Here is a 27,947-nt window from a genome sequence, read left to right as displayed (position 1 = left end):
GTAGTAATATACTGTAATATAGTGTAGAGAACATATAAAGCCTCATAGTTCATTTCTTCTTCTGGAGATCCAGGGCCATCTAGCTAAGGGCCAGGGGAAGTTGGCTGGGGACGGGATGTCTCAGGTGACCAAGACCCTACTGGATCTCACCCAGAGAAGGAACTTCTATGCTGGAGACCTGCTGTCCTCTGTGGAGATACTCAGAAACGTGACTGATACCTTCAAGAGGGCCAGCTACGAACCAAGCTCAGACGATGTGCAGGTGAGTGGATTGGTCTCTTTTGTCTTGATAAATGTTGACCATGCTGCTGAGGTAGAATTGTGTGTTGGAGTTATTTTGATTTGTGTTACAGGGATCCTTTTTTTTTTGCATACAAGAAAATAGAAACAATATGATAACGTTTAAAAGGAAAAGAGCATGTGGAGGAGAGATGGAAAAACCCTGAGAGGCTTGTCAATGTATCTCCCACTTTCAAATGAAATTGGAATGATTATTTACACAGTTAAAGTCCCCATGCCAGCTTTGTTATTTTTAAATCATCACTGTATGTCTCATAAATCACTGTATGTTTATTTAATGAAAATAACTGTTTTAATCATGCATTTCCCTGAGCCTCCTTTGGCCCTTGAAATGCTCCGCCTGATCGTGTGGGCGTTAGAAAACACATTTGAAGATATTTACATACACAGACATGATTGGCTGATAGTATGATCTCATAGCCTGGTTCCTCTCTAGGTTTCTTCCTAGGTTTTGGCCTTTCTAGGGAGTTTTTCGTAGCCACCGTGCTTCTACACCTGCATTGCTTGCTGTTTGGGGTTTTAGGCTGCGTTTCTGTACAGCACCTTGAGATATCAGCTGATGTAAGAAGGGCTTTATAAATACATTTGAGCCCACCCCCTTACCCAGATGAACAGTCATTGGTCCATTATAATCAGATCACATTGTGATGTCATGACGTGGGCCAAAAGTTCCATCCCACCTGAACAGGCTGAAATTCCAGGCATTTTTTCCACAAAAAGGGCATTATTATAATTTTCACAATTTCAGTGTTATTTTGACATCATACACACTAACTGCATAGTAGCCATGTCAGACATACATCTAATTGGCCAACCAAGGATCAATAATTGCTCTACAGATGATGTGGTGTAGTCAGGAGCCATTGTCCAGACAGTGTACCCTTGGATACTCAGAGAGAGAGGAAGTTAAGTTTCCAGACAAGCAGTTCTTACAGTGAGGGAAAAAAGTATTCGATCCCCTGCTGATTTTGTACGTTTGCCCACTGACAAAGAAATGATCAGTCTATAATTTTAATGGTAGGTTTATTTGAACAGTGAGAGACAGAATAACAACAAAAAAATCCAGAAAAACACATTTTAATGAGGGAAATAAGTATTTGACCCCCTCTCAATCAGAAAGATTTCTGGCTCCCAGGTGTCTTTTATACAGGTAACGAGCTGAGATTAGGAGCACACTCTTAAAGGGAGTACTCCTAACTGCAGCTTGTTACCTGTAAAAAAAAAGACATGTCCACAGAAGCAATCAATCAATCAGATTCCAAACTCTCCACCATGGCCAAGACCAAAGAGCTCTCCAAGGATGTCAGGGACAAGATTGTAGACCTACACAAGGCTGGAATGGGCTACAAGACCATCGCCAAGCAGCTTGGTGAGAAGGTGACAACAGTTGGTGCAATTATTTTCAAATGGAAGAAACACAAAAGAACTGTCAATATCCCTCAGCCTGGGGCTCCATGCAAGATCTCACCTCGTGGTTTTGCAATGATCATGAGAACGGTGAGGAATCAGCCCAGAACTACACAGGAGGATCTTGTCAATGATCTCAAGGCAGCTGGGACCATAGTCACCAAGAAAACAATTGGTAACACACTACGCCGTGAAGGACTGAAATCCTGCAGCGCCCGCAAGGTCCCCCTGCTCAAGAAAGCACATATACATGCCCGTCTGAAGTTTGCCAATGAACATCTGAATGATTCAGAGGACAACTGGGTGAAAGTGTTGTGGTCAGATGAGACCAAAATGGAGCTCTTTGACATTAACTCAACTCACCGTGTTTGGAGGAGGAGGAATGCTGCCTATGGCCCCAAGAATACCATCCCCACCGTCAAACATGGAGGTGGAAACATTATGCTTTGGGGGTGTTTTTCTGCTAAGGGGACAGGACAACTTCACTGCATCAAAGGGACGATGGACGGGGCCATGTACCGTCAAATCTTGGGTGAGAACCTCCTTCCCTCAGCCAGGGCATTGAAAATGGGTCGTGGATGGTTTTTCCAGCATGACAATGACCCAAAACACACGGCCAAGGCAACAAAGGAGTGGCTCAAGAAGAAGCACATTAAGGTCCGGGAGTGGTCTAGCCAGTCTCCAGACCTTAATCCCATAGAAAATCTGAGGAGGGAGCTGAAGGTTCAAGATGCCAACGTCAGCCTCAAAACCTTAATGACTTGGAGAAGATCTGCAAAGAGGAGTGGGACAAAATCCCTCCTGAGATGTGTGCAAACCTGGTGGATGCTACAAGAAACGTCTGATCTCTGTGATTGCCAACAAGGGTTTTGCCACCAAGTACTAAGTCATGTTTTGCAGAGGGGTCAAATACTTATTTCCCTCATTAAAATGCAAATCATTTTATAACATTTTTGACATGTGTTTTTCTGGATTTTTTTGATGTTATTCTGTCTCTCACTGTTCAAATAAACCTACCATTTAAATTATAGACTGATCATTTCTTTGTCAGTGGGCAAACGTACAAAATCAGCAGGGGATCAAATACTTTTTTCCCTCACTGTACCCTCTAGATAGGAGTGTCTGCTAAATGACTAAAATAGAAGTGGAAACAAATAGGTACTTGCCTGGGATGTGCTGTCACCTCTGTTATTATGTTGTCTTGTGCTACCTTTGTAATCATTATATTTACTGTAACATGTAATGTTTGGTTTCCCCAGAGTGGGTGAATGTTATTATGTTGTCTAAAGTTTCACATTTGTATTTTTTATTTAACCTTTATTTAACTAGGTAAGTTACCATTGTAATTATATTTACTGTGACATGTAATCATTGTATTTACTGTAACATGTAATCATTATATTTACTGTGACATGTAATCATAATATTTAGTGTGACATGTAATCATATTTACTGTAACATGTAATCATTATATTTACTGTGACATGTAATCATTATATTTACTGTGACGTGTAATCATTATATTTACTGTGACATGTAATCATTGTATTTACTGTAACATGTAATCATTATATTTACTGTGACATGTAATCATTATATTTACTGTAATATGTAATCATTATATTTACTGTGACATGTAATCATTATATTTACTGTAACATGTAATCATTATATTTACTGTGACATGTAATCATTATATTTACTGTGACATGTAATCATTATATTTACTGTAACATGTAATCATTATATTTACTGTGACATGTAATCATTATATTTACTGTAATATGTAATCATTATATTTACTGTAACATGTAATCATTATATTTACTGTGACATGTAATCATTATATTTACTGTGACATGTAATCATTATATTTACTGTAACATGTAATCATTATATTTACTGTGACATGTAATCATTATATTTACTGTGACATGTAATCATTATATTTACTGTAACATGTAATCATTATATTTACTGTAACATGTAATCATTATATTTACTGTGACATGTAATCATTATATTTACTGTAATATGTAATCATTATATTTACTGTGACATGTAATCATTATATTTACTGTGACATGTAATCATTATATTTACTGTAATATGTAATGGTGATTGCAGTGGTAAATGGTAGTCATTTCAAATACATTTTCCCAGAAATTGACACTTGGACAAAGAAAGCTCCATTATGCCTGTTTATTGCATCAGAGAACTCTCCCCCTCCGTCCTGTCACCCCCTCTACCTCTTTCCTCCTCCGTCCTGTCACCCCCTCTACCTCTTCCCACCTCCGTCCTGCCACCCCCACCCCCTCTACCTCTTTCCCCCTCCCTCCTGTCACCCCCTCTACCACTTTCCCCCTCCGTCCTGTCACCCCCTCTACCTCTTCCCACCTCCGTCCTGCCACCCCCACCCCCTCTACCTCTTTCCCCCTCCCTCCTGTCACCCCCTCTACCTCTTTCCTCCTCCGTCCTGTCACCCCCTCTACCTCTTCCCCCCTCCATCCTGTCACCCCCTCTACCTCTTTCCCCCTCCATCCTGTCACCCTCTCTACCTCTTTCCCCCTCCCTCCTGTCACCCTCTCTACCTCTTTCCCCCTCCCTCCTGTCACCCCCTCTACCTCTTTCCCCCTCCGTCCTGTCACCCTCTCTACCTCTTTCCCCCTCCCTCCTGTCACCCCCTCTACCTCTTTCCCCCTCCGTCCTGTCACCCCCTCTACCTCTTTCCCCCTCCGTCCTGTCACCCCCTCTACCTCTTTCCCCCTCTGTCCTGTCACCCCCTCTACCTATTTACCCTCCCTCCTGCCTCCCACTCTACCTCCCACTCCCTCTTCCGACCCCCTCTCTCCCTGTCTCCCCTTCCCCTCTCCCCTGTCTTCCTTCTCCTCCTCCCTCTCCCCTGTCTCCCCCCTCTCTCCTCTGTCTCTCCCGTGTCCCCCTCCCTGTCTTCCCCTCTCTCCTCCAGCTTTATTCTCTTTATTTCAGTAGGATGATGGAGATTACAGCCTAAACCCCCCCTCCTCCTCCTCCTCCTCCCCCCTCCTCCTCCTCCTCCTCCCCCCTCCTCTTCCTCCTCCTCCTCCTCCAATAAGATAATTTCTGTCCTGAACGCTAGCTGTGTCCTGGTCGTGTGTCTGTTCTGTCGTTGTGTGGACAGACAGTCTGACGCAATGAGTACAGCTAGCGCTTGCTGCTGCATCTGTGCACTTTTGCTGTGTGTGTGTGTGTGTGTGTGTGTGTGTGTGTGTGTGTCTGTGTGTGTGTGTGTGTGTGTGTGTGTGTGTGTGTGTGTGTGTGTGTGTGTGTGTATTAGTATGCAGTAGAGATGTGATTGGTTAGAGCTGAAGAGCATGCAGCTTGGTGTTGCTGTGTCAGTGAGTCACATCCCTCCCTGTGTGTGTGTGTGTGTGTGTGTGTGTGTGTGTGTGTGTGTGTGTGTGTGTGTGTGTGTGTGTGTGTGTGTGTGTGTGTGTGTGTGTGTGTGTGTGTGTGTGTGTGTGTGTGTGTGTGTGTGTGCCAATGTTAAAATGGGCACATTACCACCAGAGGGAGCATAAGCATTCAAGTAGAGAACAAGATTGTCTGTGTCACGGGAAAGGGGCCACCCCTGGGCACGCACACACACACACACACACACACACACACACACACACACACACACACACACACACACACACACACACACACACACGGGAGACCAGCTGAAATATTTTGGACTCTGACTGTCAGTAGGGTAGTGGTTATTCTGCTGAGGATCATCCTAGACTCTGACTGTCAGTAGGGTAGTGGTTATTCTGCTGAGGATCATCCTTGACTCTGACTGTCAGTAGGGTAGTGGTTATTCTGCTGAGGATCATCCTAGACTCTGACTGTCAGTAGGGTAGTGGTTATTCTGCTGAGGATCATCCTTGACTCTGACTGTCAGTAGGGTAGTGGTTATTCTGCTGAGGATCATCCTTGACTCTGACTGTCAGTAGGGTAGTGGTTATTCTGCTGAGGATCATCCTTGACTCTGACTGTCAGTAGGGTAGTGGTTATTCTGCTGAGGATCATCCTTGACTCTGACTGTCAGTAGGGTAGTGGTTATTCTGCTGAGGATCATCCTAGACTCTGACTGTCAGTAGGGTAGTGGTTATTCTGCTGAGGATCATCCTTGACTCTGACTGTCAGTAGGGTAGTGGTTATTCTGCTGAGGATCATCCTTGACTCTGACTGTCAGTAGGGTAGTGGTTATTCTGCTGAGGGTCATCCTAGACTCTGACTGTCAGTAGGGTAGTGGTTATTCTGCTGAGGATCATCCTTGACTCTGACTGTCAGTAGGGTAGTGGTTATTCTGCTGAGGATCATCCTTGACTCTGACTGTCAGTAGGGTAGTGGTTATTCTGCTGAGGGTCATCCTTGACTCTGACTGTCAGTAGGGTAGTGGTTATTCTGCTGAGGATCATCCTTGACTCTGACTGTCAGTAGGGTAGTGGTTATTCTGCTGAGGATCATCCTAGACTCTGACTGTCAGTAGGGTAGTGGTTATTCTGCTGAGGATCATCCTAGACTCTGACTGTCAGTAGGGTAGTGATAGTTCCCCTGAGCATCTGTCTGTGTGTTTGTACATACATGTGTGTGGAAAGGGGCATCAGCTTTGTTTTCTTTTGATGCAATAAGAGTCAATTTAATTGACTCTATTTCCTCTCTCTCCTCCCTACAGAACTTCTTTCAAATCATCAGCAATCTCCTAGAGGAAGACAACAGGGGAAAGTGGGAAGATGCACAGCAGGTAAACATTCTGCACTGAGCTTGGTACATCATTGAATGCAGTTAAAGTGGGTGAGTGTGGTATTCTTGCAGAACCTGGTCCAGCCAGTTGAATAATATAGCAATCACCAGCACTGAGCCTGAGTTGTATCGCCAGGTTCAACTGGTCATTGTGACCTGAGTTTGTATTCAGAGTAGGAGTGCTGATCTAGGATCAGATTTGCTATTTTAGATTATAAGATCGTATATACAGGCGGGACCTGTTCCTGATCCTAGTTCAGCCGTGAGGTACTTTTATTTAGTCACATTGTGTAATGTGTCACTGGGTTGGGATGTGTCTGTATCTCTATCTGAAGGTATAATACCACCTCTGTCCACTCGGTGGCAGCAGGGAGCACAGCCACTAGAGATGACCAGTCACCATCGACTCATTACGTCTCTCTATGATGTTTGTTCTTCTTCCCTAGAAGCCCTGTCACTCCATAGCAGTCAGGGTGGAAAGGTCATTTCAAATGCTGGATTTCATAATTACAGAACCCCTGAGGAGTATTTAGCTTTATTTAGCCACATCAGAGGGATATAGCTGTGGCTAGAATGGATATTTCTGCCTCCCTGTGCTGTTGAAAAGAAGGATGTTGCATGTATAGTCTACCTGCTAGGTATAAACAGCTACATGACTCCCATGTTAGTACATCATATTCAACGGTATGTACAGTTGATGTCTGAAGTTTACATACACTTAGGTTGGAGTCATTAAAACTCGTTTTTCACCCACTCCACACATTTCTTGTTAACAAACTATAGTTCTGGCAAGTCGGTTAGGACATCTACTTTGTGCATGACACAAGTAATTTTTCCAACAATTGTTTACAGACAGATTATTTCACTTGTAATTCACTGTATCACAATTCCAGTGGGTCAGAAGTTTACATACAATAGGTTGACACATTCTATAGTCATACAATTCAAAAGACAATCCTCTTGATACTGACGCAATTATAATTGATTTGTTGGGAAGAGGGATGCTCATATCGCCCTGTAGATTGGCCCACCTGCCTTCTCTGAGGCAGCAATATATATATATATATATATATATATATATATAAAACATCATGTTACTGCATAAACAGCAGGCGTCAGTCTGCTCAAGCTAAGCACAGTCACTGCAGTCAATGCAGCATTGTTTTCTCATGTTTCCTTTTCCTGTTTGCACTTCTGAAGGAGCATTTTTCTTCCAAAGTTATGATATACAGGTAACTGCCAAAATAAAGGAAACACCAAAATAAAGGAAACACCAACATAAAGATTCTTAACAGGGTGTTGGTTCACCACGAGCCAGAACAGCTTAAATGCACCTTGGCAAAGATTGTACAAGTGTCTGGAACTCTATTGGAGGGATTTGACACCATTATTCCACGATCATTTCCATCATTTGGTGTTTTGTTGATAGTGGTGGAAAACGCTGTCTGTGGCACCGCTCCAGAATCTCCCATAAGTGTTGAGCTCTGTTGACTGAGACAGCCATGGCATATGGTTTACATCGTTGTCATGCTCATCAAACCATTCAGTGATGGGGGCATTGTCATCCTATTGGGGCATAGCCATGACAGGCAAAATAATGGCCTGCCCAGCATTTTAATACAGTTGAAGTCGGAAGTTTACATACAGTTAGGTTGGAATCCTTAAAAACTCGCTTTTCAAACATTCCACGTATTTCTTGTTAACAAACTATAGTTTTGGCAAGTCGGTTAGGACATCTACTTTGTGCATGACACAAGTAATTTTTCCAACAATTGTTTACAGACAGATTATTTCACTTATAATTCACTGTATCACAATTCCAGTGGGTCAGAAGTTTACATACATTAAGTTGACTGTGCCTTTGGAAAATTCCAGAAAATGATGTCATGGCTTTAGAAGCTTCTGATAAGCTAATTGACATCATTTGAGTCAATTGGAGGTGTACCTGTGGATGTATTTCAAGGCCTACCTGACATCAAGAGAAAATCAAAAGAAATCAGCCAAGACCTCAGAAAAAAAATTGTAGACCTCCACAACTCTGGTTCATCCTTGGGAGCAATTTACAAACGCCTGAAGGTACCACGTTCATCTGTGCAAGCAATAGTACGCAAGTATAAATACCATGGGACCACGCAGCCGTCATACCGCTCAGGAAGGAGACGCGTTCTGTCTCCTTCACATGAATGTACTTTGGTGCAAAAAGTGCAAATCAATCCCAGAACAGCAGCAAAGGACCTTGTGAAGATGCTGGAGGAAACAGGCACAAAAGTATCTATATCCACAGTAAAACGAGTCCCATATCGACATAACCTGAAAGGCCGGTCAGCAAGGAAGAAGCCACTGCTCAAAATCCGCCATAAAAAGTCAGACTATGGTCTGCAACTGCACATGGGGACAAAGATCGTACTTTTTGGAAAAATGTTCTCTGGTCTGATGAAACAAAAATAGAACTGTTTGGCCATAATGACCATCGTTGTGTTTGGAGGAAAAAGGGGGAGGCTTCCAAGCCGAAAAACAACATCCCAACCGTGAAGCACGAGTGGCAGCATCATGTTGTGGGGGTGCTTTGCTGTAGGAGGGACTAAATGGCATCATGAGGATGGAAAATTATGTAGATATATTGAAGCAACATCTCAAGACATCAGTCAGGAAGTTAAAGCTTGGTCGCAAATGGGTCTTCCAAATGGACAATGACCCCAAGCGTACTTCCAAAGTTGTGGCAAAATGGCTTAAGGACAACAAAGTCAAGGTATTGGAGTGGCTATCACAACGCCTTGACCTCAATCCCATAGAAAATGTGTGGGCAGAACTGAAAAGCATGTATGAGCAAGGAGGCCTTCAAACATGACTCAGTTACACCAGCTCTGTCAGGAGGAATGGGCCAAAATTCACCCAACTTATTTTGGGAAGCTTGTGAAAGGCTTCCCGAAATGTTTGACCCAAGTTAAATAATTTAAAGGCAATGCTACCAAATACGAATGTGATGAAAGAAATAAAAGCTGAAATAAATCATTCTCTCTACTATTATTCTGACATTTCACATTCTTAAAATAAAACCTAAAACTCAATTTTTACTCTGATTAAATGTCAGGAATTGTGAAAAACTGAGTTTAAACGTATTTGGCTACGGTGTATGCAAACGTCCGACTAAACTTCCGACTGTAGATTGAACAAGGAAACATCTAATGAAATCATATTTTATACAGAACAGAAATAAATTATATTCACATTCATCAGCCATATTCTGGAACAGAAATGTGTCGGTCAGGTCCTCTCGTCTTTAACCCACAAAAATACAGATGTCAAGTATTTGTTTTTCACCAAGGATGCTGGGTACAACCTCAAGCAAGGGTTTTATGATTTTATCTGTGTGGGTTTTCCTCCTGTCACTTCTCCTGTCATCCTGAATGAGTCTCTCAGGGTTGAGAGGTGGCCACTCTTCCTTCAAAAACACCCACTTTATTTTAAGACAAACCCGCCCTGTCTCCGGCAGAGACAGCATCTCCACAGACCACTAATTTACAAAGGACATCAGCAGCTTTTGTGAACTTCCAGTGCCAAATGACTGCCTTCCAGAGAGGAAAGGAAAGGAGGGCGAAGGGAGGAAAGAGAGAAAGAGAGAGAGAAAGAGGGAGAGAGAGAGAGAGAAAAAGAGAAAGAGAAAGAGAGGGGGTATTTTGGATGGTTGGTGATTTTCTTCCTTTTTCTTCTCTCTGTTTCTCTTTGATTAACCTAGGTGATTAAGACCTTGGAGAGAGAGAGAAAGTGAGAAAGAGAGAGAAAGCGAGCGAGGAGAGAGAGAGAGAAGTAGAGAGGATGAGAACGAGAGGGAAAGAGAGAGAGAATGAGAGATAGAGAAGGAGAGAGGAAGAGACAGAGAGAGGGAATGATAGAGGATGAGAAAGATAGAGGAAGAGACAGAGAGAGAGAGATAGAAAGATAGAGAGAAGTAGGTAGCCTAGCAGTTAAGAGCATTGGGCCAGTAGCCGAAAGGTTGCTGGTTTGAATCCAGAGCCAACAACAATATATTTACTGAGCAAGGCGGTTAAGCATAATGGCTCCTGTAAGTCACTCTGGATAAGGGTGTCTGCTAAATGACTGAGAAGGAGAGAAAGAGAACAGCAGGCAGTCTGCCCTCTTTCGACCCAGTCTTTCTGTCTCTCTCTACAAGTACTAATTGGTGGTCCTCACTGCAGTTTCTGTCTTTTGTCTGTCGGGTCTACGACTCACTCACTCACTCACACACACACACACACACACACACACACACACACACACACACACACACACACACACACACACACACACACACACACACACACACACACACACACACACACACACACACACACACACACTCTCTCTCTCTCTCACTGACACACACACACACACTCTCTCTCTCACTGACACACACACACTCTCTCTCTCTCTCTCTCTCTCTCTTTCACTGACACACATACACACACACTCTCTCTCTCTCGCTCTCTCTCTCTCTCTCTCTCTCTCACTAACACACTCTCTCTCACACTCTCTCTCTCTCTCTCTCTCCCTCACTAACACACTCTCTCACTCTCTATCTCTCACTGACACACACACACACTCTCTCTCTCTCTCACTGACACACACACTCTCTCTCTCTCTCTCTCTCTCTCTCACTAACACACACACTCTCTCTCTCTCTCTCTCTCTCTCACTCACTCACTCACTCACTCACTCACTCACTCACTCACTCACTCACTCACTCACTCACTCACTCACTCACTCACTCACTCACTCACTCACTCACTCACTCACTCACTCACTCACTCACTCACTCACTCACTCACTCACTCACGTTGTGTCGTCGTGTTGCCAACAAACTTAATGATGGTGTGTTGGAGTCTTGCATGGCCACGCAGTCGTGAGTGAACAGGGAGTACAGGAGGGGACTAAGCATGCATCCCTGAAGGAACCCCATGTTTAGGGTCAGTGTGGTGGATGTGTTGTTGCCTACCCTCACCACCTGGGGGCAGCTCGTCAGGAAGTCCAGGATCCATTTGCAGCAGGAGGGGTTCAGTCCCAGTGTCCTGAGCTTAGTGATGCGCTTGGAGGGCATAGTGTTGTACACTGAGCTGTAGTCAGTTAACAGCATTCTCACATAGGTTTTCTTCTTGTCCAGGTGGGACAGGGCAGTGAGCAGTGCCCTATCCCACACGACTGCGTCATCTGTGGATCTGTTGGGGCGGAATGCAAATTGTAGTGGGTCTAGGTTATCGGGTAAGGTGGAGGTGATGACGTCCTTAACTAGCCTCTCAAAGCACTTCATGATGACAGAAGTGAGTGCTACAGGGCGATATTAATTTAGTTAAGTTACTTTAGCTTTTTTGGGTGCAGGAACAATAGTGGACATCTTGAAGCAAGTGGGGATAACAGACTGGGATATGGAGAGATTGATTATGTCCGTAAACACTCCAGCCAGCTGGTCTGCACATGCTCTGAAGACACGGCTAGGGATGCCATCAGGGCCGGCAGCCTTGAGAGGGTTAACACACTTAAATGACTTACTCATGTTGGCCACGGAGAACGAGAGCACCCAGTTCTTGTGAACGGAGGCAGCCTGTGTCGGCAGCTCGATGCGGGCGAAGAAAGTGTTTAGCTTATCCGGGAGCGAAGCATCGGTGTGCGCAACGAGGCTTGATTTCACTTTTTAATCCGTAATTGTCCGGAGTCCCTGCTACATATGTCTCGTGTCTGAGCCGATGAATTGCGACTCCACTTTGTCCCTGTACTGTCGTTTTGTCTCTTTGATTGCCTTACGGAGGGCATAGCTGTTTGTAGACGTCCATGTCACCTTGCCGTGGTTAAATGTGGTGGTTCATGCTTTCAGTTTTGCACATATGCTGCCATCTATCCACAATTTGTGGTTTGGGTAAGTTATAATTTTCACAGTGGGAACAATATCCTCTATGCACTTCCTGATGAACCCAGTCACAGAGTCAGTGTACCATTTCCCACACCACGTGATCAAAACAATCTTAAAACATAGATTCCAATTGGTCAAACCAACGTTGAACAGTCCTTACCACATGTGCTTCCTGTTTAAGTTTCTGCCTATAGGTGTAGAGTAACAGGAAGCGTCCGGATTAGTGTCCCGCTCCTTGAAAGTGGAAGCTCTGGCCTTAAACTCAGTGCGGATTTTGCCTGTAATCAATGGCTTCTGGTTAGGATATGTACCCACAGTCACTGTGGAGACGAAGCCGTCAATGCACTTATTAATGAAGCCGGTGACTGATGTGGTAAACTCCTCAATGCCATTGGGATGAATCCCGGAACATATTCCAGTCTGTGCTAGCAAAACAGTTCTGTAACTTAGCATCTGCTTCATCAGACCACTTACATATTGAGTGTGTCACTGGTAGTTCCTGTTTGAGTTTTTGCTTGTAAGAAGGAATTAGGAGGTTAAAGTTATGCTCAGATTTGCCGAAGGGAGGGCGAGGGAGTGCCTTGTATGCATTTCTGTGCATCAAGGTGATCAAGGGCTTTGTTGCCTCTAGTTGCACAGGTGACATGCTGGTAAAATTGAGGTAAAACAGATTTCTGTTGCCCTGCATTAAAGTCAGCGACCACGAGATGCACCAACTCTGGATGTCCACTTTTTGATTTGCTTATAGCCCTATACAGCTCGTTGAGCGTGGTCTTAGTGCAAGCATCAGTTTGTGGTGGTAAATAGACAGCTATGAAACATATATATGAAAACAATCTTGGTAAATAGTATGGTCTGCAGCTTATCATTAAGTATTCTAACTCAGGCGAGGGAAAACTTGAAACTTCCTTAACATTAGAGATCGCGCACCAGTTGTTGTTAACAAAGAGCCACTCCTGCCGCTTCTTCCCCCGTCCGGTCTAGACGATGCATGGAGACGTCAGCGAGATGTATATTATCCATGTCCTTGTTCAACCATGTCTCAGAGAAACAGAGAATATTACAGTTCTTCAGGTCCCGCTGATAGGATAGTCTCGAGCGGAGCTCTTCCAGTTTGTTCTCCGGTGATTGTACGTTCCTCAATAGAAGGCGGTTTATTTGCTCGCCAACGTAGTTTTGTCAGGATAACGACTCGTCTGCCTCTTCTCTGCCGTTGATTACTCTTTCGAGTCTGGGGGATGGCGGACACATTATGATTTTTTTTGTAAGATCAGCGTAAACAAACATAAACAAAAAACAGCAGAATTGGTCAGGAGCCTGTAAAACAGCTGCTATTCACTGCAGCGCCATCTTGTCAGCCTGCAGAGGTTAGGGTTAGAATTTGAGTCAGAGGTGGGTAGTTGAGATGAGATAATCAGAAAGACAAAGATCATGGAGGTACAGCTGGAAAAGAACTCTCTCTGCCTAACACCCTTCTATCCTCTGTCTCTCAGCCTGCAGAGGTTAGGGTTAGAGTTTGGGTAAGAGGTGGGTAGTTGAGATGAGATAATCAGAAAGACAAAGACCATGGAGGTACGGCTGGCCAAGAACTCTCTCTGCCTAATCGTCCATTTTTAAACACCCTCCTATTCTCTGTCTGTCAGCCAGTAAACTGATAAAGTCACGGTCTGTTCACCCTGCTACCATCTAGCAGACAGAGCCGGTACAGGTGCAAAAACGGCTTCTATCTCCAGGCCATCAGACTGTTGATCAGCTACCTGCCTGGTACTCTGCCCTGCACCTTGAGACTAACTCCCCATGTATAGAGTCATTGAACGCTGGTCACCTCATAATCTATTTATATGCTGTTGTTTACTCACTGTGTATGTCTCTACTGTATTCTCCACATAGATCATCCTAATATACCTACTACTGTACATATCATTTTCTTTTCCAGATTCTATACTGTCTATACACACCATGTATTTATATTCTGGATTCTGACACATTCTATACTGTCTATACACACCATGTATTTATATTCTGGATTCTGACACATTCTATACTGTCTATACACACCATGTATTTACATTCTGGATTCTGACACATTCTATACTGTCTATACACACCATGTATTTACATTCTGGATTCTGACACATTCTATACTGTCTATACACACCATGTATTTACATTCTGGATTCTGACACATTCTATACTGTCTATACACACCATGCATTTACATTCTGGATTCTGACACATTCTATACTGTCTATACACACCATGTATTCATATTCTGGATTCTGACACATTCTATACTGTCTATACACACCATGTATTTATATTCTGGATTCTGACACATTCTATACTGTCTATACACACCATGTATTTATATTCTGGATTCTGACACATTCTCACTCATTGTCATTTCTTGATTTATTGTTTGGATCTTTGTTTATTTGTGTATTTCTACTGTATTTGTACTGTAGAAATTCTACTGCGCTGTTGCAGCAAGTAACATAAGCAGTTCACTGCACCTGCTCTAACACCTGCAAATATGTGTACGCAACCAATAAACGTTGATTTGATTTTAACCCTATCTCCATCTTCCTCTGGGCTCCTCATCAGAAAGACATCCTTCCTCTGGGCTCCTCATCAGACATACAGCCTTCCTCTGGGCTCCTCATCAGACATACAGCCTTCCTCTGGGCTCCTCAACAGGCATACAGCCTTCCTCTGGGCTCCTCATCAGACATACAGCCTTCCTCTGGGCTCCTCATCAGACATACAGCCTTCCTCTGGGCTCCTCATCAGACATACAGCCTTCCTTCTACTCCCATTTATTTCTGGCATGCTGCTTCATATCTCATTCAAATCTCATCTCCACTGCAGAAATTACACACACACACACACACACACACACACACACACACACACCACACACACACACACACACACACACACACACACACACACACACACACACACACACACACACACACACACACACACACACACACACACACACACACAGAGATAGCAGACCGGAAATGTGTCTGTCTGATTAGGAACCCAGAGGAGGATGGAGACAAGGTTCATTAGTTCACTGGCTGAGGAACAGAGCCCTCGGTCTGCCTAAGGAGGATGTGTGTTTGTGTGTATGTCTGTCTAAGGATTGCCTGCCTGGTGTTTAAGAATGTGCGATTCAGGCCAAGTCTATTTAGGTATAAAGAGTTCTTCTTTGGCCAATGTGCAGTTCATCTTCACCAGACCATGAGCTGATATGACAGCCATCTGTCTCATCTACAGGATCATGGTGAAAGATGGATTCTGGACAGATGTATTTTTATGCATTATTTTACAACTAGACTATGATTTGGTGTTCTAAAAGCTAGACACAAGCAATGAACTTCAAATCATGTTATTTGTAGTACAGGAATGGCTATGATGAGTGTGGATGGATGCTGCCGTGTAATCACTGTTTCTGAGGAAATGGAGTATGAGCTGCATGTCTGTTGTAGAGATGAACATATCAGCTGTATTTCTGTTGTTTTTGGCAGTAGGAATGGTTGAGGAACGGCTGAGGAACGGTTGAGGAATGGCTGAGGAATGGCTGAGGAATGGTTGAGGAATGGCTGAGGAATGGCTGAGTAATGCTGAGGAATGGCTGAGGAATGGTTGAGGAATGGCTGAGGAACGGCTGAGCAATGCCTGATGAACGACTGAGGAATGGTTGAGGAATGGCTGAGGAATGGCTGAGGAATGGTTGAGGAATGGCTGAGGAATGGTTGAGGAATGGTTGAGGAATGGCTGAGGAATGGTTGAGGAATGGCTGAGGAACGGCTGAGGAATGGCAGAGGAATGGCTGAGGAATGGCTGAGGAATGGCAGGGGAATGGCAGAGGAATGGTTGAGGAATGGCTGAGGAATGGCTGAGGAATGGTTAAGGAATGGTTGAGGAATGGCTGAGGAATGGTTGAGGAATGGTTGAGGAATGGCAGGGGAATGGCAGAGGAATGGCAAAGGAATGGCAATGGTCAAGAATTGTCTGCTTTGTCTGCAATTGTCTGCTTTGCTGTGGTTTATATCTCTGTCTTGGTCAGGTCATTACTTACCTGGTTAAATGAAGGCAAATAAGATGTCAATGCTGTGGAGAGGATGGAAGTTGTAGTACGAACGCTGGCAAGCACAGAAATACACTGTGGACAAAACATAAAGAACAACACAGACACGTGTGTGTGTGTGTTTCGTGTGTGTGTGTGTGTGTGTGTGTGTGTGTGTGTGTGTGTGTGTGTGTGTGTGTGTGTGTGTGGTGTGTGTGTGTGTGTGTGTGTGTGTGTGGTGTGTGGGTATGACTGCATGTCCATCTGTATGTGTGAGTGTGTGCGTGCACGTGTCAGTAAGTATACGTGTGAGTGTGTTTGTGATTCTATCAGGAGGTGTTCATTATGGGATGCCACTCAGAGCTCCTCTCTGGACTAAGACATGTCATTGCCTTGTCTGTAGAGTAGAGCTATAGCTAACTCACATGCTACTATTCTGTGTCCATGTCTAGGACAGCTACTGTAATAATGTGGCTTTTCCTTCCTGCTAAATCAAATGGTTTTTAAGTACCATTTTAACACTGTTTGAATTGCTGATTAAATTAGTATAGATCCATTTGGTACATCTTAAGGAAAATACAAAGAACAATAGAACAAAAACGATATATTGATATCATCATCAGCGCAGTAACAGTCTGCCTCACACAAATCACACAAAATGTCTGCCCCCAAATCAAGTCCCCTCTAATTACAGCTGATCCCTCTCTGCTAGATTCAGGTCTGCCAGGTTAGTGGGCCGATCTCTTCAAGGTCAACGATTGAATTAGTGTCTTAATGTGTATCAGCTGGGAGGAGACAGCTGTGCTTGCGTGCGTGTGTTGCTCTGTCTCTATCCATGGTCCTGAATGCTTCCTTTGCATTCTCTCTGACACTGATGGCTGGTCCCTAAGGACAGACACACTGCCCTGTCCTGAGCAATCACTCTCGAGTGGTCACTAAGCAGTATCTAGTAGCCATGTCCTGGTCTGTCCCCTTTTAAAGGTTACCAGTATCTAGTATCTAGTAGCCATGTCCTGGTCTGTCCCCCTTAAAAGGTTACCAGTATCTAGTAGCCATGTCCTGGTCTGTCCCCTTTAAAATGTTACCAGTATCTAGTATCTAGTAGCCATGTCCTGGTCTGTCCCCCTTAAAAGGTTACCAGTATCTAGTAGCCATGTCCTGGTCTGTCCCCTTTTAAAGGTTACCAGTATCTAGTATCTAGTAGCCATGTCCTGGTCTGTCCCCTTTTAAAGGATACCAGTATCTAGTATCTAGTAGCCATGTCCTGGTCTGTCCCCTTTTAAAGGTTACCAGTATCTAGTAGCCATGTCCTGGTCTGTCCCTTTTAAAGGATACCAGTATCTAGTAGCCATGTCCTGGTCTGTCCCCTTTTAAAGGTTACCAGTATCTAGTATCTAGTAGCCATGTCCTGGTCTGTCCCCTTTTAAAGGTTACCAGTATCTAGTAGCCATGTCCTGGTCTGTCCCCTTTTAAAGGTTACCAGTATCTAGTATCTAGTAGCCATGTCCTGGTCTGTCCCCTTTTAAAGGATACCAGTATCTAGTAGCCATGTCCTGGTCTGTCCCCTTTTAAAGGTTACCAGTATCTAGTATCTAGTAGCCATGTCCTGGTCTGTCCCCTTTAAAGGATACCAGTATCTAGTAGCCATGTCCTTGTCTGTCCCCTTTTAAAGGTTACCAGTATCTAGTATCTAGTAGCCATGTCCTGGTCTGTCCCCTTTTAAAGGTTACCAGTATCTAGTAGCCATGTCCTGGTCTGTCCCCTTTTAAAGGTTACCAGTATCTAGTATCTAGTAGCCATGTCCTGGTCTGTCCCCTTTTAAAGGTTACCAGTATCTAGTAGCCATGTCCTGGTCTGTCCCCTTTTAAAGGTTACCAGTATCTAGTATCTAGTAGCCATGTCCTGGTCTGTCCCCTTTTAAAGGTTACCAGTATCTAGTAGCCATGTCCTGGTCTGTCCCCTTTTAAAGGTTACCAGTATCTAGTATCTAGTAGCCATGTCCTGGTCTGTCCCCTTTTAAAGGTTACCAGTATCTAGTAGCCATGTCCTGGTCTGTCCCCTTTTAAAGGTTACCAGTATCTAGTATCTAGTAGCCATGTCCTGGTCTGTCCCCTTTTAAAGGTTACCAGTATCTAGTAGCCATGTCCTTGTCTGTCCCCTTTTAAAGGATACCAGTATCTAGTAGCCATGTCCTGGTCTGTCCCCTTTTAAAGGTTACCAGTATCTAGTATCTAGTAGCCATGTCCTTGTCTGTCCCCTTTTAAAGGTTACCAGTATCTAGTAGCCATGTCCTGGTCTGTCCCCTTTAAAAGGTTACCAGTATCTAGTAGCTAGTAGCCATGTCCTGGTCTGTCCCCTTTTAAAGGTTACCAGTATCTAGTAGCTAGTAGCCATGTCCTGGTCTGTCCCCTTTAAAAGGTTACCAGTATCTAGTATCTAGTAGCCATGTCCTGGTCTGTCCCCTTTAAAGGTTACCAGTATCTAGTAGCCATGTCCTGGTCTGTCCCCTTTTAAAGGTTACCAGTATCTAGTAGCCATGTCCTGGTCTGTCCCCTTTTAAAGGTTACCAGTATCTAGTAGCCATGTCCTGGTCTGTCCCCTTTTAAAGGATACCAGTATCTAGTAGCCATGTCCTGGTCTGTCCCCTTTAATGGATACCAGTATCTAGTATCTAGTAGCCATGTCCTGGTCTGTCCCCTTTTAAAGGTTACCAGTATCTAGTAGCCATGTCCTGGTCTGTCCCCTTTTAAAGGTTACCAGTATCTAGTATCTAGTAGCCATGTCCTGGTCTGTCCCCTTTTAAAGGTTACCAGTATCTAGTAGCCATGTCCTGGTCTGTCCCCTTTTAAAGGATACCAGTATCTAGTAGCCATGTCCTGGTCTGTCCCCTTTTAAAGGTTACCAGTATCTAGTAGCCATGTCCCGGTCTGTCCCCTTTTAAAGGTTACCAGTATCTAGTATCTAGTAGCCATGTCCTGGTCTGTCCCCTTTTAAAGGATACCAGTATCTAGTAGCCATGTCCTGGTCTGTCCCCTTTTAAAGGTTACCAGTATCTAGTAGCCATGTCCTGGTCTGTCCCCTTTTAAAAGGTGTCACGAACTGGCTAGAAGTCCATAACAAAAAGCTAGACAACTTGGAGATAAGGAATAACAAAAATATATTTATTAACTGAAGTTACATAAATATAATTAACAATGGTGTGTGCAGTTGGTAATCAGCAGTGTAAGTGAGTGGTTGCGTGCATAGATTTTATAATGAGAGGTGTTGAAAGGTGTCAAAGCAAACATACAAACAGCCACAAAAATGCCACAACCAAAATCTATCAGTGTGTCTGCATGGAGAGAGTCTCCTCAATGAATGGGGAAGAGGTGTATTTATCTTGGGACACACCTGGGCCCAGGTATGTCCCACGTCGCTGACGACCCTCCCAGCTCCGCCCACCGACATCCTAATAAGGAAACAAGAGCAAAGAGAAAGAATACGGCAGACAGAGTGGGAGGGTCGTCACAAAGGGTAGCAGAATCTAGTAGCTAGTAGCCATGTCCTGGTCAGAGGTGAGATGTCCAGGTCAGAGGTGAGATGTCCAGGTCAGAGGTGAGATGTCCAGGTCAGAGGTGAGATGTCCAGGTCAGAGGTGAGATGTCCAGGTCAGAGGTGAGATGTCCTGGTCAGAGGTGAGATGTCTGATAAGTGAAAGATGAACATTTCTAGATTGTTGTGGGTCATGTTGGACATGTAAAATCAGTCAAAGTAAACGGTCTGTTAGAAGTGAAGTCTTTACATAACCCTATGACATTCTGTTTGCTTCTATCCCTCACATATCACCTGTACGTTTTCCCAGCCCTGTTTTCCACACCACACTCCCTCTCTCCCAGGAGACAGTTCCAAGAGGAACGCTGCTAGAACACTACTGACTAATGCTGTGTACATGTAATGGCAGCACTGATGTTGCAGTAATAAGATAACTGGGAAGTTTCTCACCTCTCTTCCCACGTCTAGTTCTTTGTCCCAAATGGCATCGTATTTCCTAGTGCCCAATGGGCCCTGGTCAAGCAGACTACAGTATATAGGAAATGTGGGGGACATTTGGGATGTGGTTTTGATCTATGTAACGGCTGCACTGATACGGCACTAGTTAACTGTAATGTTGTCCTCACCTCTCACTAGTTAACTGTAATGTTGTCCTCACCTCTCACTAGTTAACTGTAATGTTGTCCTCACCTCTCACTAGTTAACTGTAATGTTGTCCTCACCTCTCACTAGTTAACTGTAATGTTGTTATCACCTCTCACTACTTAACTGTAATGTTGTCCTCACCTCTCACTAGTTAACTGTAATGTTGTTATCACCTCTCACTAGTTAACTGTAATGTTGTTATCACCTCTCACTAGTTAACTGTAATGTTGTTATCCACTCTCACTAGTTAACTGTAATGTTGTTATCACCTCTCACTAGTTAACTGTCATGTTGTCCTCACCTCTCACTAGTTAACTGTAATGTTATCACCTCTCACTAGTTAACTGTCATGTTGTCCTCAACTCTCACTAGTTAACTGTCATGTTGTCCTCACCTCTCACTAGTTAACTGTAATGTTGTTATCAACTCTCACTAGTTAACTGTAATGTTATCACCTCTCACTAGTTAACTGTAATGTTGTTATCACCTCTCACTAGTTAACTCTAATGTTGTCCTCACCTCTCACTAGTTAACTGTCATGTTGTCCTCAACTCTCACTAGTTAACTGTCATGTTGTCCTCACCTCTCACTAGTTAACTGTAATGTTGTTATCAACTCTCACTAGTTAACTGTAATGTTATCACCTCTCACTAGTTAACTGTAATGTTGTTATCACCTCTCACTAGTTAACTGTAATGTTGTCCTCACCTCTCACTAGTTAACTGTAATGTTGTCCTCACCTCTCACTAGTTAACTGTCATGTTGTCCTCACCTCTCACTAGTTAACTGTCATGTTGTCCTCACCTCTCACTAGTTAACTGTAATGTTGTCCTCACCTCTCACTAGTTAACTGTAATGTTGTCCTCACCTCTCACTAGTTAACTGTAATGTTTTTATCACCTCTCACTAGTTAACTGTAATGTTGTTATCACCTCTCACTAGTTAACTGTAATGTTATCACCTCTCACTAGTTAACTGTAATGTTGTCCTCACCTCTCACTAGTTAACTGTAATGTTGTCCTCACCTCTCACTAGTTAACTGTAATGTTGTTATCACCTCTCACTAGTTAACTGTAATGTTGTCCTCACCTCTCACTAGTTAACTGTAATGTTGTACCTCTCACTAGTTAACTGTAATGTTGTCCTCACCTCTCACTAGTTAACTGTAATGTTGTTATCACCTCTCACTAGTTAACTGTAATGTTGTTATCACCTCTCACTAGTTAACTGTAATGTTGTTATCACCTCTCACTAGTTAACTGTAATGTTGTCCTCACCTCTCACTAGTTAACTGTAATGTTGTCCTCACCTCTCACTAGTTAACTGTAATGTTGTTATCACCTCTCACTAGTTAACTGTAATGTTGTCCTCACCTTTCCCTAGTTAACTGTAATGTTGTTATCACCTCTCACTAGTTAATTGTCATGTTGTTATCACCTCTCACTAGTTAACTGTAATGTTGTTATCACCTCTCACTAGTTAACTGTAATGTTGTTATCACCTCACACTGGTTAATTGTCATGTTGTTATCACCTCTCACTAGTTAACTGTAATGTTGTCCTCACCTCTCACTAGTTAACTGTAATGTTGTTATCCACTCTCACTAGTTAACTGTAATGTTGTTCTCACCTCTCACTAGTTAACTGTAATGTTGTCCTCACCTCTCACTAGTTAACTGTCATGTTGTTATCACCTCTCACTAGTTAACTGTAATGTTGTTATCACCTCTCACTAGTTAACTGTAATGTTGTCCTCACCTCTCACTAGTTAACTGTCATGTTGTTATCACCTCTCACTAGTTAACTGTAATGTTTTTATCACCTCTCACTAGTTAACTGTAATGTTGTTATCACCTCTCACTAGTTAACTGTAATGTTGTCCTCACCTCTCACTAGTTAACTGTCATGTTGTCCTCACCTCTCACTAGTTAACTGTAATGTTGTCCTCACCTCTCACTAGTTAACTGTAATGTTGTTATCCACTCTCACTAGTTAACTGTAATGTTGTCCTCACCTCTCACTAGTTAACTGTAATGTTGTTATCACCTCTCACTAGTTAACTGTAATGTTGTCCTCACCTCTCACTAGTTAACTGTAATGTTGTTATCACCTCTCACTAGTTAACTGTAATGTTGTTATCACCTCTCACTAGTTAACTGTAATGTTGTTATCACCTCTCACTAGTTAACTGTAATGTTGTTATCCACTCTCACTAGTTAACTGTAATGTTGTTATCACCTCTCACTAGTTAACTGTCATGTTGTCCTCACCTCTCACTAGTTAACTGTAATGTTATCACCTCTCACTAGTTAACTGTCATGTTGTCCTCACCTCTCACTAGTTAACTGTAATGTTATCACCTCTCACTAGTTAACTGTCATGTTGTCCTCACCTCTCACTAGTTAACTGTCATGTTGTCCTCACCTCTCACTAGTTAACTGTCATGTTGTTATCACCTCACACTAGTTAACTGTAATGTTGTTATCCACTCTCACTAGTTAACTGTAATGTTGTCCTCACCTCTCACTAGTTAACTGTAATGTTGTTATCACCTCTCACTAGTTAACTGTAATGTTGTCCTCACCTCTCACTAGTTAACTGTAATGTTGTTATCAACTCTCACTAGTTAACTGTAATGTTATCACCTCTCACTAGTTAACTGTAATGTTATTATCACCTCTCACTAGTTAACTCTAATGTTGTCCTCACCTCTCACTAGTTAACTGTAATGTTTTTATCACCTCTCACTAGTTAACTGTAATGTTGTTATCACCTCTCACTAGTTAACTGTAATGTTGTCCTCACCTCTCACTAGTTAACTGTAATGTTGTTATCCACTCTCACTAGTTAACTGTAATGTTGTTCTCACCTCTCACTAGTTAACTGTAATGTTGTTATCACCTCTCACTAGTTAACTGTAATGTTGTCCTCACCTCTCACTAGTTAACTGTAATGTTGTCCTCACCTCTCACTAGTTAACTGTAATGTTGTCCTCACCTCTCACTAGTTAACTGTAATGTTGTCCTCACCTCTCACTAGTTAACTGTAATGTTGTTATCACCTCTCACTAGTTAACTGTAATGTTGTCCTCACCTCTCACTAGTTAACTGTCATGTTGTCCTCACCTCTCACTAGTTAACTGTCATGTTGTCCTCACCTCTCACTAGTTAACTGTCATGTTGTCCTCACCTCTCACTAGTTAACTGTAATGTTGTCCTCACCTCTCACTAGTTAACTGTCATGTTGTCCTCACCTCTCACTAGTTAACTGTCATGTTGTCCTCACCTCTCACTAGTTAACTGTAATGTTGTTATCACCTCTCACTAGTTAACTGTAATGTTGTCCTCACCTCTCACAAGTTAACTGTCATGTTGTCCTCACCTCTCACTAGTTAACTGTCATGTTGTCCTCACCTCTCACTAGTTAACTGTAATGTTGTTATCACCTCTCACTAGTTAACTGCAATGTTGTTGTCGTCTCTCACAAGTTAACTGTAATGTTGTCCTCACCTCTCACTAGTTAACTGTAATGTTGTCCTCACCTCTCACTAGTTAACTGTAATGTTGTCCTCACCTCTCACTAGTTAACTGTAATGTTGTCCTCACCTCTCAGTAGTTAACTGTAATGTTGTTATCACCTCTCACCAGTTAACTGTAATGTTGTTGTCACCTCTCACTAGTTAACTGTAATGTTATCACCTCTCACTAGTTAACTGTAATGTTGTCCTCACCTCTCACTAGTTAACTGTAATGTTGTTATCCACTCTCACTAGTTAACTGTAAAGTTGTTCTCACCTCTCACTAGTTAACTGTAATGTTATCACCTCTCACTAGTTAACTGTCATGTTATCACCTCTCACTAGTTAACTGTAATGTTGTTATCACCTCTCACTAGTTAACTGTAATGTTGTTGTCGTCTCTCTAGATCTATCCAGGTGCAGTGGAGCTGATGCAGGTCATCGAGGAATTCATCCACATCGTTGGCCTGGGCATGAAGGACTTCCACAACGCCTACCTGATGACTGGGAACTTGGGTAAGAACCACAGATAGATCTATTCTCACAGCCCACAGGTCTGGAATGGGTGTCCCACAGCCTTGTTTTTCTCCACAACCCAGCCACCCAGCTGGGTGAAGTAACAATTATCAAATCGATGTTTAACGATCAATCGTCCATGTGTGAATAAACAAAATGTTGCTGCTGCTGACTCCACATGTCAATTCCCCCTCCATCCATCAGTAATCTGGGATAAATGATGCGTGGAGGGGAGGGGAAGGGATGGAGGGAGGGCTTAGCCTAATAAACAACCACTAATCAATATGTTTATTTAAAACCTAGCTTGTGATAATCTCCTAAGAAAACACTCACGCCCGATGTTCCAATATCAACCATGTCTACAGTGGGTAGAAACCGTGTTCAGTGTGAGTCAACCATAGAATGAATCTCAGGTCTCTAGGTCCAGTATTCCAATATAACCCTCCTATCACAGATCTAGGTCCAGTATTCCAATATAACCCTCTTAACACAGATCTAGGTCCAGTATTCCAATATAACCCTCCTAACACAGATCTAGGTCCAGTATTCCAATAGAACCCTCCTATCACAGATCTAGGTCCAGTATTCCAATATAACCCTCTTAACACAGATCTAGGTCCAGTATTCCAATATAACCCTCCTAACACAGATCTAGGTCCAGTATTCCAATAGAACCCTCCTAACACAGATCTAGGTCCAGTATTCTAATAGAACCCTCCTAACACAGATCTAGGTCCAGTATTCCAATATAACCCTCCTAACACATATCTAGGTCCAGTATTCTAATAGAACCCTCCTAACACAGATCTAGGTCCAGTATTCCAATAGAACCCTCCTAACACAGATCTAGGTTCAGTATTCCAATGTAACCTTCCTAACACAGATCTAGGTCCAGTATTCCAATAGAACCCTCCTATCACAGATCTAGGTCCAGTATTCCAATAGAACCCTCCTATCACAGATCTAGGTCCAGTATTCCAATGTAACCTTCCTAACACAGATCTAGGTCCAGTATTCCAATATAACCCTCCTAACACAGATCTAGGTCCAGTATTCTAATAGAACCTTCCTATCACAGATCTAGGTCCAGTATTCTAATAGAACCCTCCTAACACAGATCTAGGTCCAGTATTCCAATAGAACCCTCCTAACACAGATCTAGGTCCATTATTCCAATGTAACCTTCCTAACACAGATCTAGGTCCACTATTCCAATATAACCCTCCTAAGACAGATCTAGGTCCAGTATTCTAATAGAACCCTCCTAACACAGATCTAGGTCCAGTATTCCAATAGAACCCTCCTAACACAGATCTAGGTCCAGTATTCCAATAGAACCCTCCTAACACAGATCTAGGTCCAGTATTCCAATAGTAACCTTCCTAACACAGATCTAGGTCCAGTATTCCAATAGAACCCTCCTAAGACAGATCTAGGTCCAGTATTCTAATATAACCCTCCTAACACAGATCTAGGTCCAGTATTCCAATATAACCCCCCTGCGCTAGGCCAGCAGCCCCACCGATCTAGGTCCAGTATTCTAATAGAACCTTCCTAACACAGATCTAGGTCCAGTATTCCAATAGAACCCCTCCGTCGGCCAGTCCACCCCCACCGATCTAGGTCCAGTATTCCAATATAACCCTCCTAAGACAGATCTAGGTCCAGTATTCCAATGCCCTCCACACGCTGGCCGTCCTGAACCCCACAGAGCTCTAGGTCCAGTATTCCAATAGAACCCTCCTAACAGAGATCTAGGTCCAGTATTCCAATATAACCCCCCTAAGACAGATCTAGGTCCAGTATTCCAATAGAAATAGTGTGGATAGAACCCTCCTAACGCAGATCGAGGTCCAGTTTTCTAATAGAACCTTCCTAACACAGATCTAGGTCCAGTATTCCAATAGAACCCTCCTAACACAGATCTAGGTCCAGTATTCCAATCCCCCCGTCAGGCCAGCCGCCCTCCTAACACAGATCTAGGTCCAGTATTCCTAACCTCCACCGACAGCCGCTCCTCCAACACAGATCTAGGTCCAGTATTCCAATAGAACCCTCCTAACACAGATCTAGGTCCAGTATTCCAATAGAACCCTCCTAACACAGCAGGCCAGTCTACCCCCCGCGGTCCAGTATTCCAATGTAACCTTCCTAACACAGATCTTGGTCCAGTATTCCAATAGAAATAGTGTGGATAGAACCCTCCTAACGCAGATTGAGGTCCAGTATTCTAATAGACCCTTCCTAACAGAGATCTAGGTCCAGTATTCCAATAGAACCCTCCTAACACAGATCGAGGTCCAGTATTCCAATTGAAACAGTGTGGATAGAACCCTCCTAACACAGATCGAGGTCCAGTACTCCAATAGAAACAGTTTGGATAGAACCCTCCTATCACAGATCGAGGTCCAGTACTCCAATAGAAACAGTGTGGATAGTTAGGCTACACACAGCACTCAGATCTCAGAGGGAAGTTGGAATGGAGATTCTCAGCATATTTGGATGATATTGGTTGTAATGGCATCCCAATCATTTTGTAACCTATATATTATGTATTTCTGTGGGGTTGTGAGTCATGTTTAAAGAAACTGTAATTATTTCAGAAGCAGGATATAAAAAATGCACAATACAAAACATCTCCATTGGAGTTCCTCAGATACCTCTCAACAAACCATACTCGATAAAACCTTGATGGGTTCTCATGTTTTAAATCGAGTCATCGTAAACACACTGCACTTCCGTCAACCAAAGCCAAGGCCACGTATAATTACACATACCTGTGGATCCTAATGATACTCATGTTAGAAGGGCTGTGTCCCAAATGGCAACCTATTCCCTAGATGATTCCTTACATAGTGCACTACTTTTGACTAGAGCCCTATGAGCCCTATGAGCCCTATGAGCCCTGTTCAAAAGTAGTGCATCATTTAGAGAATATGGTGCCATTTGGGACGCAGACACTTGAAACATGAAGAAAAAGGGGGCCCTAGAAAGTCAGGATGAATCATAACCTCACCAGAGACTCTTTGTGATGAAAGAAAATGGTCTCTTAATTATGGTTCCTCCTAAGTGCGTCTCAGATTCCCTTGTGCGTGTCCTGAGTAGCACCCTATTCCTTGTGTAGTGCACTACTTTTTACCAGGGCCCATAGGGTATCCCATTGGGCTCTGGTCAAATGTAGTAACTTGTATAAAAGATAGGGTGCCATTTGGGACACAGACCTTATGTGGAAGAAGCATTTATACACACTAGAGCAAACCAAGCATTCCTTTAAAATCT

At 43.2% G+C, this 27,947-nt stretch overlaps 1 protein-coding gene across 5 annotated transcripts in view; it reads left to right on the top strand.

Annotated features, from left to right (window-relative positions):
• Positions 1-27,947, top strand: part of LOC106560286 (adhesion G protein-coupled receptor B3) — a 352,944-nt gene that overhangs the window by 141,727 nt on the left and 183,270 nt on the right. For all 5 annotated transcript variants that reach the window (XM_082964912.1, XM_082964910.1, XM_082964911.1 and 2 more), the window contains 3 exons: positions 68-262; positions 6,413-6,481; positions 24,560-24,668. In XM_082964912.1, coding sequence (XP_082821038.1) covers positions 68-262; positions 6,413-6,481; positions 24,560-24,668 — 373 coding nt within the window. The remainder of the gene's footprint in view (positions 1-67; positions 263-6,412; positions 6,482-24,559; positions 24,669-27,947) is intronic.

Source organism: Salmo salar, chromosome 18 (assembly GCF_965601325.2).
Source record: "Salmo salar chromosome 18, fSalSal1, whole genome shotgun sequence".
NCBI lineage: Eukaryota > Metazoa > Chordata > Actinopteri > Salmoniformes > Salmonidae > Salmo > Salmo salar.
Note: the sequence above shows the minus strand (reverse complement) of the source record. Positions and strands in the feature narration are given on the sequence as shown.